The sequence below is a fragment of the Macaca fascicularis genome, chromosome 19 (assembly GCF_037993035.2).
Source record: "Macaca fascicularis isolate 582-1 chromosome 19, T2T-MFA8v1.1".
Classification (NCBI taxonomy): Eukaryota; Metazoa; Chordata; class Mammalia; order Primates; family Cercopithecidae; genus Macaca; species Macaca fascicularis.
In genome coordinates this window covers 4433435-4446475 of record NC_088393.1, presented here as the reverse complement: position 1 = coordinate 4446475, position 13041 = coordinate 4433435, and the positions used below count along the sequence as shown (strand labels likewise).

Below are 13041 nucleotides of genomic sequence, written 5' to 3'. Positions count from 1 at the left end.
TCCCTAATTCTGGGCTGGGCTGAGCCATATCACCTGTCAGCCACTTGGGGCCCAGAACCATTTTATCAACACAATTCCAAGAAGCTTCAAACCCTTAAAGACTCAGGACACTGGGTCTCCTTCCCTCCTGCCAAAAAAAAAAAAAAAAAAAAAAGATGGTTTCCAGGACTTTATGTTCCAAAAGGGCCCTGGGGCCACTATGACCCCAGGAACTGCCATGAAGAACCCGGAAGTACTTTAGGGAAGTGAGGCTCAAGTCTCTGACGCTGTCCTACTGCCAACTCCGAGCCCTGTGTTGACAGAGCTAGAAGGTGCCAGGCACTTTCCAGTCTCCTTGCTTTGGCTTACAAAGGTTTCACCTTGCTTTCTTTTTTTTTTTGACAGAGTCTCGCTCTGTCACACAGGCTGGAGTGCAGCGGCACGACCTCAGCTCACTGCAACCTCCGCCCATTCAGGTTTAAGAAATTCTCTGCCTCAGCCTCTGGAGTAGCTGGGATTACAGGTGCATGCCACCACACCCAGCTAATTTTTTGTATTTTTAGTAGAGACAGGGTTTCACCATCTTGGCCAGGCTGGTGTTGAACTCCTGACCTCATGATCCACCCGCCTTGGCCTCCCGAAGTGCTGGGATTACAGGCGTGAGCCTCTGCACCCTGCCCGCCTTGCTTTCTTTCTTATTTTATTTTATTTTTTTGAGACACAGTCTCCCTCTGTTGCCCAGGCTGGTGTGCAGTGGCGTGATCTCGGCTCACTGCAACCTCCACCTCCCAGGTTCAAGCGATTCTCCCAGCTCAGCCTCCCGAGTAGCTGGGATTACAGGTGCGTGCCACCACTCCCGGCTGATTTTTGTAATTTTAGTAGAGACAGGGTTTCACCATGTTGGCCAGGCTGGTGTCAAACTCCTCACCTCAGATGATCCACCCACCTCAGCCTCCCAAAGTGCTGGGATGACAGGCGTGAGCCACCGTGCCCGGCCTGGTTTCTCCTCTCGACGTGCCCTCCCCCTGACAGAACCCAGCTGCCTGGATACTCACTGTAGCCTGCCCTCCGCCGGCCCTCCGGGTACCACGTCAGACACAACCACGGATCCACCGGGCCGGTCTCGGCCTCCAGAGATCGCAATGCCAAAGCCCCGGCGAGGGTCCTGAGAGAGGATGAGGGGGAGGAAGAGCTGCTGTTTCCCGCAGGGTAAAGCATCTCCCCTATATTGAGCTGGGCCTAAGCCACCATGCCCCCCGGCACCCAGACAGGGCGAGGGAGGCCTCACCTTGGACAGCGTGGCCGTGTGCTGTTCCCAGATGGTCAGCTCCTCCATGTCGGCCACCTGGTCAAGGGGAACGGGGAAGACGGGTGTGAGGTCACACAGGCTCATCCGAGCACTTGGGGGTCCCCAGCCCCAGGATGAGGAGTCCAGCTCTGACAGGCCTGTGGTTGGAGCCTGTGACAAGTTACTACCTCTCTCAGGGCCTCAGGTTTCTTTGTTTGTTTTTGTTTTGTTTTTTGAGACAGAGTCTCACTCTGTCACCCAAGCTGGAGTGCAGTGGCACAATCTCAGCTCACTGCAAGCTCCACCTCCCGGGTTCAAGCGATTCTCCTGCCTCAGCCTCCCGAGTAGCTGGGATTACAGGGGTCCGCCACCATGCCCGGCTAATTTTTGTATTTTTAATAGAGATGGAGTTTCACCACATTGGCCAGACTGGTCTTTAACTCCTGGCCTCAAGTGATCCACCCACCTCGGCCTCCCAAAGTGCTGAGATTACAGGCGTGAGCCACCGCGCCCAGCCTTGTTTTTTTTTTGAGGCATAGTCTCACTCTGTTGCCCAGGCTGGGGTGCAATGGCACGATCTCTGCTCACTGCAGTCTTTTGCCTCCCAAGTTCAAGTGAATCTCCTGCCTCAGCCTCCTGAGTAGCTGGGATTACAGGTGCCCGTCACCATGCCGGGCTAATTTTTCTATTTTTAGTACAGACAGGGTTCGCCATGTTGGCCAGGCTGGTCTCAAACTCCCAACTTCAGGTGATCCACCCACCTCAGCCTCTCAAAATGTTGCGATTATAGGCGTGAGCCACGGCGCCTGGCCCGTACTCAGTTTTTCATCTGCAAAATGGGTCTAAGTCAGTGGCTCTCAAACAGGGGCAATTCTGCTTCGCCCTGGGGACACTGGGTGATGTCTGGGGACACGTGTGGTTGTCATGACTTGGGGGAGCTCCTGATATGGAGTGGGTGGAGGCCAGGGATGCTGTTCAGCACCCTGCAGTGCCCAGGACGGCCCCACCCCGGAGAACAATCCGGCTGTGAATGTCAGCAGTGCCAAGGGGGAGAGACCTGGTTGAAGTGAACTGAACAGTAGCAGGTGCAGAGAGAAAGCAAGTTCTTGGTCCCTCTCCCTCTGGAAGGTCTGGCTCAGCTCCCTGGAGAGGATCGAGCCAGGCCTGCAGGGCAGAGGGAGCTCACTCTGCTCCAGCCACTCGGGCCTCCTCACTGTCCCTCCAACACCAACACGCCAGGCGCAGTCCTGCCTCAGGGCCTTTGCACCAGCCGTGCCCTCTGCACGAGCGCCTTCCCCATATCCCTCACCCTCCTTCAAGGACTTAACTCAAACGTGACCCCCTTGATGAAGTCACCGCTGATCACCCCATTTAGAACTGTAACCCCCTCCTGACCACAACAGACCACCTTTTCCCTCTCTCCTTGGTGTATCTTCCTCCATAGAATTTTCAACCCGCCCGGGCACCATGCCTCACACCTGTAATCCTAGCACTCTGGGGGCCAAGGCAGGTGGATCACCTGAAGTCAGGAGTTTGAGACCAGCCTGGGCAACATGGTGAAACCCCATCTCTACTAAAAATACAAAAATTAGCTGGGTGTGATGGTGCACACTTGTAATCCCAGCTACTCGGGAGGCTGAGACAGGAGAATTGCTTGAACCCAGGAGGCGGAGGTTGCAGTGAGCCAAGATTGCGCCCTGCACTCCAGCCTGGGTGACAGAGCAAGACTCCATCTCAAAAAAAAAAGGCAGGCTGGGTGTGGTGGCTCATGCCTGTAATCCCAACACCACTTTGGGAGGCCAAGGCAGGCAGATCACCTGAGGTCAGGAGTTCAAAATCAGCCTGGCCAACATGGCAAAATCCTGTCTCTACTAAAAATACAAAAAAAAAAAAAAAAAAAATGAGCAAAGCATGGTGGCGGGTGCCTGTAGTCTCAGCTACTTGGGAGGCTGAGGCAAGAGAATGGCTTAACCTGGGAGGTGGAGGCTGTAGTAAGCTGAGATCGTGCCGTTACACTCCTGCCTGGGCAACAGAGCAAGGCTCCATCTCAAAAAAGAAAAGAAAAAAATTAAAAAAGGAATTTGCAATCCTTGGACATTCTCTCGATTTTTAAAGCCTATTCACTATCCACCCCCACCGTCTAGAATATCAGCTCTAGAGGGCAGAGATTTTTGTCTTTGTCCATAACTGAGCCCTCAGTTCCCTGCCTAGAACAGCGCATGAGTTGCAGCAGGGATTCAAGAAGGATTTGCTGAATGAATGAATGAGTGAGTGAGTGAATTAATGAAGCACTTCCTTTGTGCCAGGTGCTTTACATGTACTATCTTTTTTGTTGTTGTTTTTTTGAGACAGTTTTGCTCTTGTTGCCCAGGCTGGAGTGCAGTGGTGCGATCTCGGCTCATTGCAACCTCCGCCTCCTAGCTTCAAGCGATTCTCCTGCCTCAGCCTCCTGAGTAGATGAGATTACAGGCGCCTGCCACCACGCCCAGCTAATTTTTGTAGTTTTAGTAGAGACGGGGGTCTCACCACATTGACCAGGCTGATCTTGAACTCCAGACCTCAGGTGATCCGCCCGCCTCGGCCTCCCAAAGTGCTAGGATTACAGGCGTGAGCTTCCGCGCCTGGCCGATTCTGTTATTTTCATGTCCATGGCATAGATGAGAACACTAGACTCAGGTGCAAGGTCACCTGGCCACGCCTCCAACCCCCCTTCCCTCCTGCCAGCACAGACCATGCCCTGCTCCCCAGGCAGGGGACAGGTGGAGGGAGGGGGAGGGAGTTTGTAGAAGTAACTCCTCCTCCTCCCCAGCCGGTTTTCCAGGCTTGGCACAGCGGGTGTGTGATTGCCTCTGCCCAGGCACCCCCCATTTTCTTATAAGCTCCAGCGTCTCCAGGGAGGCCAGCATTCCTGATCTCCAGGAGTGAGAAGCGGGGTGGAGGGGAGAGAAACAGAGCAGAGGGCAGGGCTCTGCAGTTCCCAGGGAGGCAGGACAGCACTCAGGACCGGACTCAAATCGCACGTCCGCCCACCCGTGCTAGCTATGGCAGGGCCTCTCCCAGCCTCAGTCTCCCCATCTGTGAAATGGCACCGCTGCCCTGTCTTCCAGGGATGTGGTTTGAGAGAAGGGGACAGATTCAATGCATGACAAGGAGAAGGAGGCTTGGGGAGGTGGCGGCCAAATAATGACTTTCTCCTTTGCGTAGTTGTTTGTTTGTTGGTTTGTTTGTTTGTTTTGAGAAGGAGTTTTTTGCTCTTGTCGCCCAGGCTGGCGTGCAATGGCGTCGTCTCAGCTCACTGCAACCTCCACCTCCTGGGTTCAAGCGATTCTCCTGACTCAGCCTCCTGAATAGCTGGGATTATAGGCACCCACAACCACAGCCAGCTAATGTTTGTACTGTTTGTACTGTTAGTAGAGACAAGATTTCACCATGTTGGCCAGGCTGTCTTGAACTCCTCAGGTGATCCTCCTGCCTTGGCCTCCCAAAGCTCTCCTCGTCCATGCTGGCTGCAAGTGGGCGCTTGATGTGGACCTATTCATTTCATCCTCAGAGTGACCTTAGGAAGTGGCACGGTTACTATTCCTACTTTAGCAGTGAGATTAAAAGGGGCCCAGAGAGGTTCAGTAACTTGCCTGAGGTCACACAGCACAGTGGTGAACTTTGGCAGCCTGCCCTGTTCTCTGGCTCTTTTTTGGTTGGTTGGTTGGTTTTTGATATGGGGTTTCACTGTTGCCCAGGCTGGAGTGGCTCAATTACAGCTCACTGCAGCCTTGAACTCCCAGGCTCAAGGGATCCTCCTGCTTCAGCCTCCCAAGAAGCTGGGACCGCAGGCAGGCACCACTACACCCGGCATTTTTTTTTTTTTTTTTCTTTGTAGAGATGGGGTTTTTGCTATGTTGACCAAGCTGGTCTCAAATTCCTGGGCCCAAGCGATCCTCCCTCCTCAGGCTCTCAAAGTGTTAGAATTACAGGCGTGAGCCACCGCACCCAGCCTCACTCTTGCTCTTAACCACCAGGCCATAGTGGCTTTCTGATTATTTACTGTTTTTCTTCTGAGCTTAGTTTTCAAAATTGCATCTTTTTTTTTTTTTTTTAACCTGCTTTGATGTTATACTTTGCGTCATTAAATGGTCCCAGGGCCAGGCACAGTGGCTTCTGCCTATAATCCCGGCACTTTGTGAGACCGAGGCAACAGGATGGCTTGAGCCCAGGAGTTCGAGACCAACCTGAACAACATAGTGAGACCCCCATCTCTACAAAAAATAGAAAAGTTAGCCGGGCGTGGTGGCAGGCACCTGTGGTCCCAGCTCCTCGGGAGGCTGAGGCAGGAGAATGGCGTGAACCCGGGAGGTGGAGCTTGCAGTGAGCCGAGATCGTGCCACTGCACCCCAGCCTAGGCGACAAAGTGAGACTCCTTCTTAAAAAAAAAAAAAAAAAAAAGAGTGAGATTCTGTCTCAAAAAAAAAGAGAGAGACAGTCCCAGGGAACCAGGGCCGCAGATGGGGAGAGGGGTGAGGGAGTCCAGGTGGTCCAGGCTTGTCCCAGCTTGTGCGGGTTCGTCTCCATGGAAACCAGAAGCTTTGTCTAAACCCTCCAGAGCTCCACAGTGCCCGAGGGATTAAGCCTAACCTCACAGCCCACCTCATCTTAGTTCACCTCCAAACCTTTACCCCGTCTGTCCCCTGAATCTGGGACATGTTTCATGGGATTCCTGCCTGGCTGGCCCCAGCCACTGAAGTCTAGGCTCAAATGCCACCTCCTCAGGAAGTCCTCCCTGACCACCTAACTAACCAGTCTTCTCTGATCCCCAATCACTCCTGCTTGTTTTATTATTATTATTATTACTTTGAGACAGAGTGTCACTCTGTTGCCTAGGCTGGAGTGCAATGGTGCGATCTTGGCTCACTGCAACCTCCACCTCCCGGTTTCCAGCGATTCTCGTGCCTCAGCCTCCCAAGTAGCTAGAATTACAGGCACCCACCACCACGCCCAGCTAATTTTTGTATTTTTAGTAGAGACAGGGTTTCACCATGTTGGTCAGACTGGTCTCAAACTCCTGACCTCAGGTGATCTGCCCGCCTCAGCCTCCCAAAGTGCTGGGATGACAGGCGTGAGCCACCGCATCCGGCCTGTTTTATGATTTTTTATTCAAGGCATCTAAAACTCATCTTTATTCCCTTTAACCATCAGTTGGTATGGTTCTGGTCTTTTCTCTTCGTCTGTGAAAGGAGGCATGTCTGTCTCTCTGGCTACTTAAGGCCCAGGTGATCGGCCATCAGCCTCCTTTCCAGGCCTTGGGTGCTGGTGCTGGACTCCCTGGCAAACTCCTATTCATCCTTCACAGCCCCAGTCTCTTCCTCCGTACGCATATCATACATCCTCCGTCTGGCCCAACTGTGATGATTGGGATGTGGGATATCAGAGTGCATTTCTCCACCCTACACCTTCCCGCTCAGTCTGAGGGCTCCCGATGGGCAGGGATGGGCCCCTGGGACCCCATAAGACCAGGTCCCCCTAGGGAAGAGTTTGAGGAACGAGTGAATGGTTGAATAAAACACACTGTGGCAGGTGCTCAACAGGTGCGTCCTGAGTTCCCGGCCCTGCCCCTGTCCAGGTGAGCTCTGAGAGGGTGGGGCTTGGGTCTTTGTCCCCGCCCCCCGCCCAGGGCTGGACACAAACGCCGAACAAAAGGCCCGCCCAGAGGGGACGGCGGTACCAAGTCACACGGCCCCAGGGCACGGGGCTCCCAGGCCACCGTCCCTTCTCCCCCCCACCCCACCCCACTTCCAGAAACAATGGCAGAGGGGGAGGTTTCAGCCAACAGATACACCGACTGGGGAGGGGATTCTGAGAGCTGTACCTGGAGGCCAGGAGGAAGTCAGTGGAAACCAGAAGTGCCAGGTCCTGAAGCTTGGGGCTGAGTGGCCTGGGTCTGGCCACATACCACTGCAACCCCAGTCTACCCTGGCTGGTGGGTGTGAAGGAGCCAGTCCAGGCTCCATGCCTGGAGGGTGAAATCCCTCTGGAGACAAGGATCGCCCCTCCACCCCGCCCCTACCACGGCGCACCCCAGCCAGCTTGCTCACCCCACCCCTGCCTCTGCCTGGTAATGCCTGTTAACGGCTCTGTACACAGTGGGCACCCAATAAATGCTGGTGCTCCCTCCTGCAGCCTTGTAGGAGGTGAATGTTCACCAAAGCCACCCCAGCCCACAAATGAAGTCACTGCCCACCGTGCCACCATGGGCGCCCGAGCTCAGCCGGCTGCACACCCCCAGCAAAGGGGGATGAACATCTCTCCAGCCCACCTACGATGCGCCAAGCTCTTCAAATACATTTTCCCTCTGTTTAAAATGCTGATCACCCATTTATCAGATGAGGTAAAGAGAGGGTTCACTCACTGGGCCCACGTTACACACAGCATAGTGGACAGAAAATTGGTTATTTGAACCCAGCTCTGTGGGATTAAAGGAGGCCGGTCCTGGGGCAGAGGAGGTTCCAGCAGGGATGGTCTTTGGAGGCAGGGATGGGGGGCGCGGAAGCATCTTGAAGTGCAACCTCCAGCTAGCCACTTCATCCCTCTGGGACTCAGTTTCCCTGCCTGTTATGTAGGTAGAAGGTGTTCTGCTGTCCTGGGTCGACTCCCAAACCCTGCTTCCCCCCACCACCCCAGCCCGAACCCCTCCCCCCGCCGCCCTCGGAGGGTTACTCGCCTGGAATCTCACCGCCATGGTCCACCTGGGGGCTCTCCTGCCCCCCTACCTGAGGCGGGGCCTGGAAACAGTCAATCGGCCCCCACCCCGGGCTGGGGAAGGAGGCTGGGGAGGGTCACAGCCTCTGATGGCCTGGCGGCTCTCGTCCTCCTCCCTCCAGCTCCGCAGCTCCCGGCTGCACCTGCCCCCTCTTCCTCCTCCAGGTCCCAGGCCAGCCCCGCCCCTGCCCAGACACGCCCCCTGGACGCCGCGGAGGTTTCTCTCCCCCCTCCCATCACAGGAGCCAGGTCCTAAGGCGGAAACTCCAGGCCGGGTTATCCACGCAGCCGAGCTGGGGCAGGCGGCCGCTACCAGATCCCGGCCCGACAAGACTGCCAGCAAGACCCGGCAGGAATGACCTCCGCCCTTGGAACGGAGCCTACTATTTGGACGGTGTTTCCGTCCGCGAAATGGGCACATTTTGAGGTGCATCTGGGAGGCCTCTTGGATTAGAAGCTTGTCGAGGGCCGGAGACCTCCTCAGCATAGGGCTGGTTCCTGGGTCATCTTATCTCCGGAAGGTTTGCCCCATTCCCCAGAGGGGAACCTGAGGCCCCAGAGGCCAGGGGCGTGGACGCCCTGAAGATGCAACAGCGGCTGCGTGCCTCTTTCCTGTGGTCCTGGCCTCCGGGCTCTGTCTTCACACCCAGCACCGAGGAAAGAAAGGGGCAGGGCGGGACCGGGCGCGGTGTCTCCTGCCTGTAATCCCCGAATTTTTTGGGAGGCCGAGGCGAGCGGATCACGAGGTCAGGAGTTCGAGACCAGCCTGACCAACACGTTGAAACCCCCGTCTCTACTAAAAATACAAAAATTAGCCGGTCGTAGTGGCGCATGCCTCAGCTACTCGGGAGACTGAGGAAAGAGAATAGCTTGAACCCGGGAGGCGGAGGTTACTGTGAGCTGAGATCACGCCACTGCACTCCAGTCTGGGTGACAGAGCAGCGCGAGACCCTGTCTCCAAAAAAAAAAAAAAAAAAAAAAAAAAGAAAGAAAGAAAAGAAAAGAAAAGAAAGAAAGAAACAAAGAAAGGGGCAGGGGAGCAGGGCACGAGGAAATTCTTCAGGCTCTGGGAGCGAGTAAAGGTCGTTTCCTTCTTCTCACCCAGCCCAGCCCACCCTCCCCGCTCAGGCGCCTGGGATTCCGAGATTCTTAAGGTTAGACCTAGGAGGGACTGGACCAGTGTAGAAAAACTTCAAGTCACCTGGGTGGGCGGGGCTGGTCATGGCTGCACCCACACATTCCTTACTATAAAAAAAAACCTGAGCCCAGCTGTGCCTGGGCCCCACCCCAGAGTTAAAGGGGCAAACCTACACATAAACACCCCTCCCCAGCCTTATACAGTCAGGGCTGGGCAGGGAGAGGAGCCCCAGGTTGTGGTTAGGGGTGAAGAGCACAGAGAAAACTCTAGCGGGTAAAAGAAAGGCTTCCTGGAGGAGGGGGCATCGCAGCTGGGGATTTGAAGGTTGGTTAAGAGTTTGCTAAGTAGGCCGGGCGCAGTGGCTCACGCCTGTAATCCCAGCACTTTGGGAGGCCAAGATGGGCAGATCACGAGGTCAGGAGATCGAGACCATCCTGGCAAACACTGTGAAACCCCGTCTCTACTAAAAATGCAAAAAAAAATTAGCCAGGCATGGTGGCGGGCACCGGTAGTCCCAGCTACTTGGGAGGTTGAGGCAGAAGAATGGCTTGAACCCAGGAGGGAGAGCTTGCAGTGAGCCGAGATCGCGCCACTGCACTCCAGCCTGGGTGACAGAGCGAGACTCCGTCTCAAAAAAAAAAAAAAAGAGTTTGCTAAGTAAACAAGGCCAACAATATCAACGTCTCAGAGGGCCCACTAAGACGACATCTCACCTCCTTCACTACAATTCTACCCAAAACACTAGCCCAGAGACCCGAGTCAGCTACAGTCAGTCCCTCAAGGGTGTCCCTCAAGGGTCTCCAAGGGCCCCAGTAAAGCATTACCAAAGCCTCTTGTGGGGACCCACTTGGAACTTCAGAGCTGGGAGGGTTCTAAAACCAGCTCTCACCTATTTGCTGTGTGACCTCAGGCAACTTACTGCCCCTCTCTGTTCCTCAGTTTCCACATCTGTAATTGGGGAAAATAATAGGCCCTACATCACAGGGTTGTCAGGAGGATTAAAAGGAGCCTAGAGGCCAGGCACAATGGCTCACTCCTGTAATTCCAGCATTTTGAAGAGTCAGGTGGGAGGATCACTTGATGCCAGGAGTTGGAGACCAGCCTGGGCAATATAGCAAGACCCAATCTCTGTAAAAAATAAAAAGGAGGCCGGGCGCGGTGGCTCATGCCTGTAATCCCAGCACTTTGGGAGGCCAAGACGGGCGGATCACGAGGTCAGGAGATCGAGACTATCCTGGCTAACACGGTGAAACCCTGTCTCTACTAAAAAAATTAAAAAATTAGCCGGGCACGGTGGCAGGCACCTGTAGTCCCAGCTACTCGGGAGGCTGAGGCAGGAGAATGATGTGGCCCCGGGAGGTGGAGCTTGCAGTGAGTGGAGATCGCGCCACTGCACTCCAGCCTGGGCGACAGAGTGAGACTCCGTCTCAAAAAAAAAAAAAAAGAAAAAGAAAAGAAAATAAATAAACAAAAAGGAGTGTGTAGTTCTCTTCACTTTTGCGGCCATCACTGAAGCGGGAGCGACCAAGATGAAGTTCCGTCCCTTTGTGACTTCCCAGCGAAGCAAGAATCACAAAAGGCATTTTAATGCACCTTCCCACATTCGCAGGAAGATTCTATGTCTTTCCCTCTTTCCAAAGAGCTGAGACACAAGTACCACCTGCGATCCATGCCCACTCAAAACGATGATGAAGTTCAGGTTGTGCAAGGACACTATAAAGGTCAGCAAATTGGCAAAGTAGTCCAGGTTTACAGGAAGAAATATGTTATCTACATTGAACAGGTGCAGCAGGAAAAGGCTAACGGCACAACTGTCCACGTAGGCATTGACCTAGGTGGTTATCACTAGGCTAAAACTGGACAAAGGCGGCAAGAAGATCCTTGAACGGAAAGCCAAATCTCACCAGGTAGGAAAGGAAAAGGGCAAATACAAGGAAGAAACAATGGAGAAGATGCAGGAATAAAGTAATCTTATAGACAAGCTTTGATTAAAACTTGAGCCTGTAAAGGCCAGGGGTGGTGGCTCATGCCCGTAATCCCAGCACTTTGGGAGGCCAAAGTGGGCAGATCACGAGGTCAGGAGATCGAGACCATCCTGGCTAACAATGTGAAACCCCATCTCTATGAAAAATACAAAAAATTAACCGGGCGTGGTGACGGGAGCCTGTAGTCCCAGCTACTTGGGAGGCTGAGGCAGGAGAATGGCGTGAACCTGCGAGGCGGGGCTTGCAGTGAGCCAAGATGGCGCCACTGCACTCTAGCCTGGTGACAGAGTGAGACTCTGTCTCAAAAAAAAAAAAAAATTGAAATGAAAATAAATAAATACTGTAATTCCTTTGGGGGGCCGAGGCAGATGGATCACGAGGTTAGGAGATCGAGACCATCTTGGCTAACACGGTGAAACCTTGTCTCTACTAAAAATACAAAAAATTAACCAGGGGTGGTGGCGGGCACCTGTGGTCTCAGCTACTCGGGAGGCTGAGGCAGGAGAATGGCGTGAACCCGGGAGGTGGAGCTTGCAGTGAGCCGAGATCGAGATCACACCATCGAACTCCAGCCTGGGTGACAGAGCGAGACTCCGTCTCAAAAAAATAAATAAATGAATAAATAAAAGGGGCCTAGGATAGGACATAAATGTGATATCTGCCCCATCCCAGTGGTGTGTCCTCTGCAAACCACTCTGTGCCTCATTTTCCCCATCTGTAAATGGTAATAATAGCACCTGACTCCAAGCATTATGTGAGTAAATGCACACAATATTCTTAGAAAGCTCCCACTAAGTGTTGGCTATTATTTTTATCAGGGAATTCCACACACATACTTCACTTTATTTTATTTTTGTTTTGTTTTTTGTTTTTTGAGACGGAGTCTCGCTCTGTCGCCCAGGCTGGAGTGCAGTGGCCGGATCTCGGCTCACTGCAAGCTCCGCCTCCTGGGTTTACGCCATTCTCCTGCCTCAGCCTCCTGAGTAGCTGGGACTACAGGCGCCCGCCACCGCGCCCGGCTAATTTTTTGTATTTTTAGTAGAGACGGGGTTTCACCGTGGTCTCGATCTCCTGACCTTGTGATCCGCCCGCCTCGGCCTCCCAAAGTGCTGGGATTACAGGCGTGAGCCACCGCGCCCGGCCCACTTTATTTTATTTTTGAGACAGTGTCTCGCTCTGTTGCCCAGGCTGGAGTGCAGTGGCGCGATCTCGGCTCACTGCAACCTCTGCCTCCCAGGGTCAAGTGATTCTCCTGCCTCAGCCTCCCGAGTAGCTGGGATTACAGGCACCTGCCACCACGGCCGGCTAATGTTTGTATTTTCAGTAGAGACGGGGTTTCCCCATGTTGGCCAGACTGGTCTGGATCTTCGGCCACCTGGGCCTCCCAAAGTGTTAGGATGACGGGCGTGAGCCACTGCTCCCAGCCACACACACATATTTTATAGATGAAGGCTGAGAAAGGGTCCCAGTCTCGGTGAAGGTCGCACAACGTGGGTTCCTGGAGCCCCAGACTCTTTCCAAGACCCCATGCTAAGCCAATGTAGAAACACCATTAACCAAAACTAAGGCTTGCTGAACACCTACTGTGTACCTACAGGCAGCTTAGCCCTTCCCTGTGTGACATCCGGCCACCAGCAGGTGGCGAAAAAAAAAAAGATTTTAGATGAATAAGGTCCAGCAAATTTTTTTTTTTTTTTTTTTTTTCTGAGACGGAGTCTCGCTCTGTCGCCCAGGCTGGAGTGCAGTGGCCGGATCTCAGCGCACTGCAAGCTCCGCCTCCCGGGTTTACGCCATTCTCCTGCCTCAGCCTCCCCAGTAGCTGGGACTACAGGCGCCGCCACCTCGCCCGGCTAGTTTTTTGTATTTTTAGTAGAGACGGGGTTTCACCATGTTAGCCAGGA

The 13041-nt window shown here is 53.9% G+C and overlaps 1 protein-coding gene across 11 annotated transcripts in view; it reads right to left on the bottom strand.

The window, feature by feature from the left end:
• Positions 1-13041, bottom strand: part of TJP3 (tight junction protein 3) — a 50168-nt gene that overhangs the window by 24972 nt on the left and 12155 nt on the right. For 6 of the 11 annotated variants that reach the window (XR_010583402.2, XR_012428254.1, XR_012428255.1 and 3 more), the window contains exons 2-3: positions 1268-1324; positions 1035-1144 (exon numbers count right to left, since the gene is read on the bottom strand). Coding sequence is in view for 5 of the 11 variants with exons in the window: in XM_074025358.1 (XP_073881459.1) it covers positions 1035-1144; positions 1268-1315 (158 nt within the window). In the remaining 6 variants the exon portion in view is untranslated. Of the gene's footprint in view, positions 1-1034; positions 1145-1267; positions 1345-7979; positions 8163-13041 lie in introns of those variants that run through there. The other 5 variants (XR_010583401.2, XR_010583400.2, XM_074025357.1 and 2 more) reach the window with 2 other exon arrangements.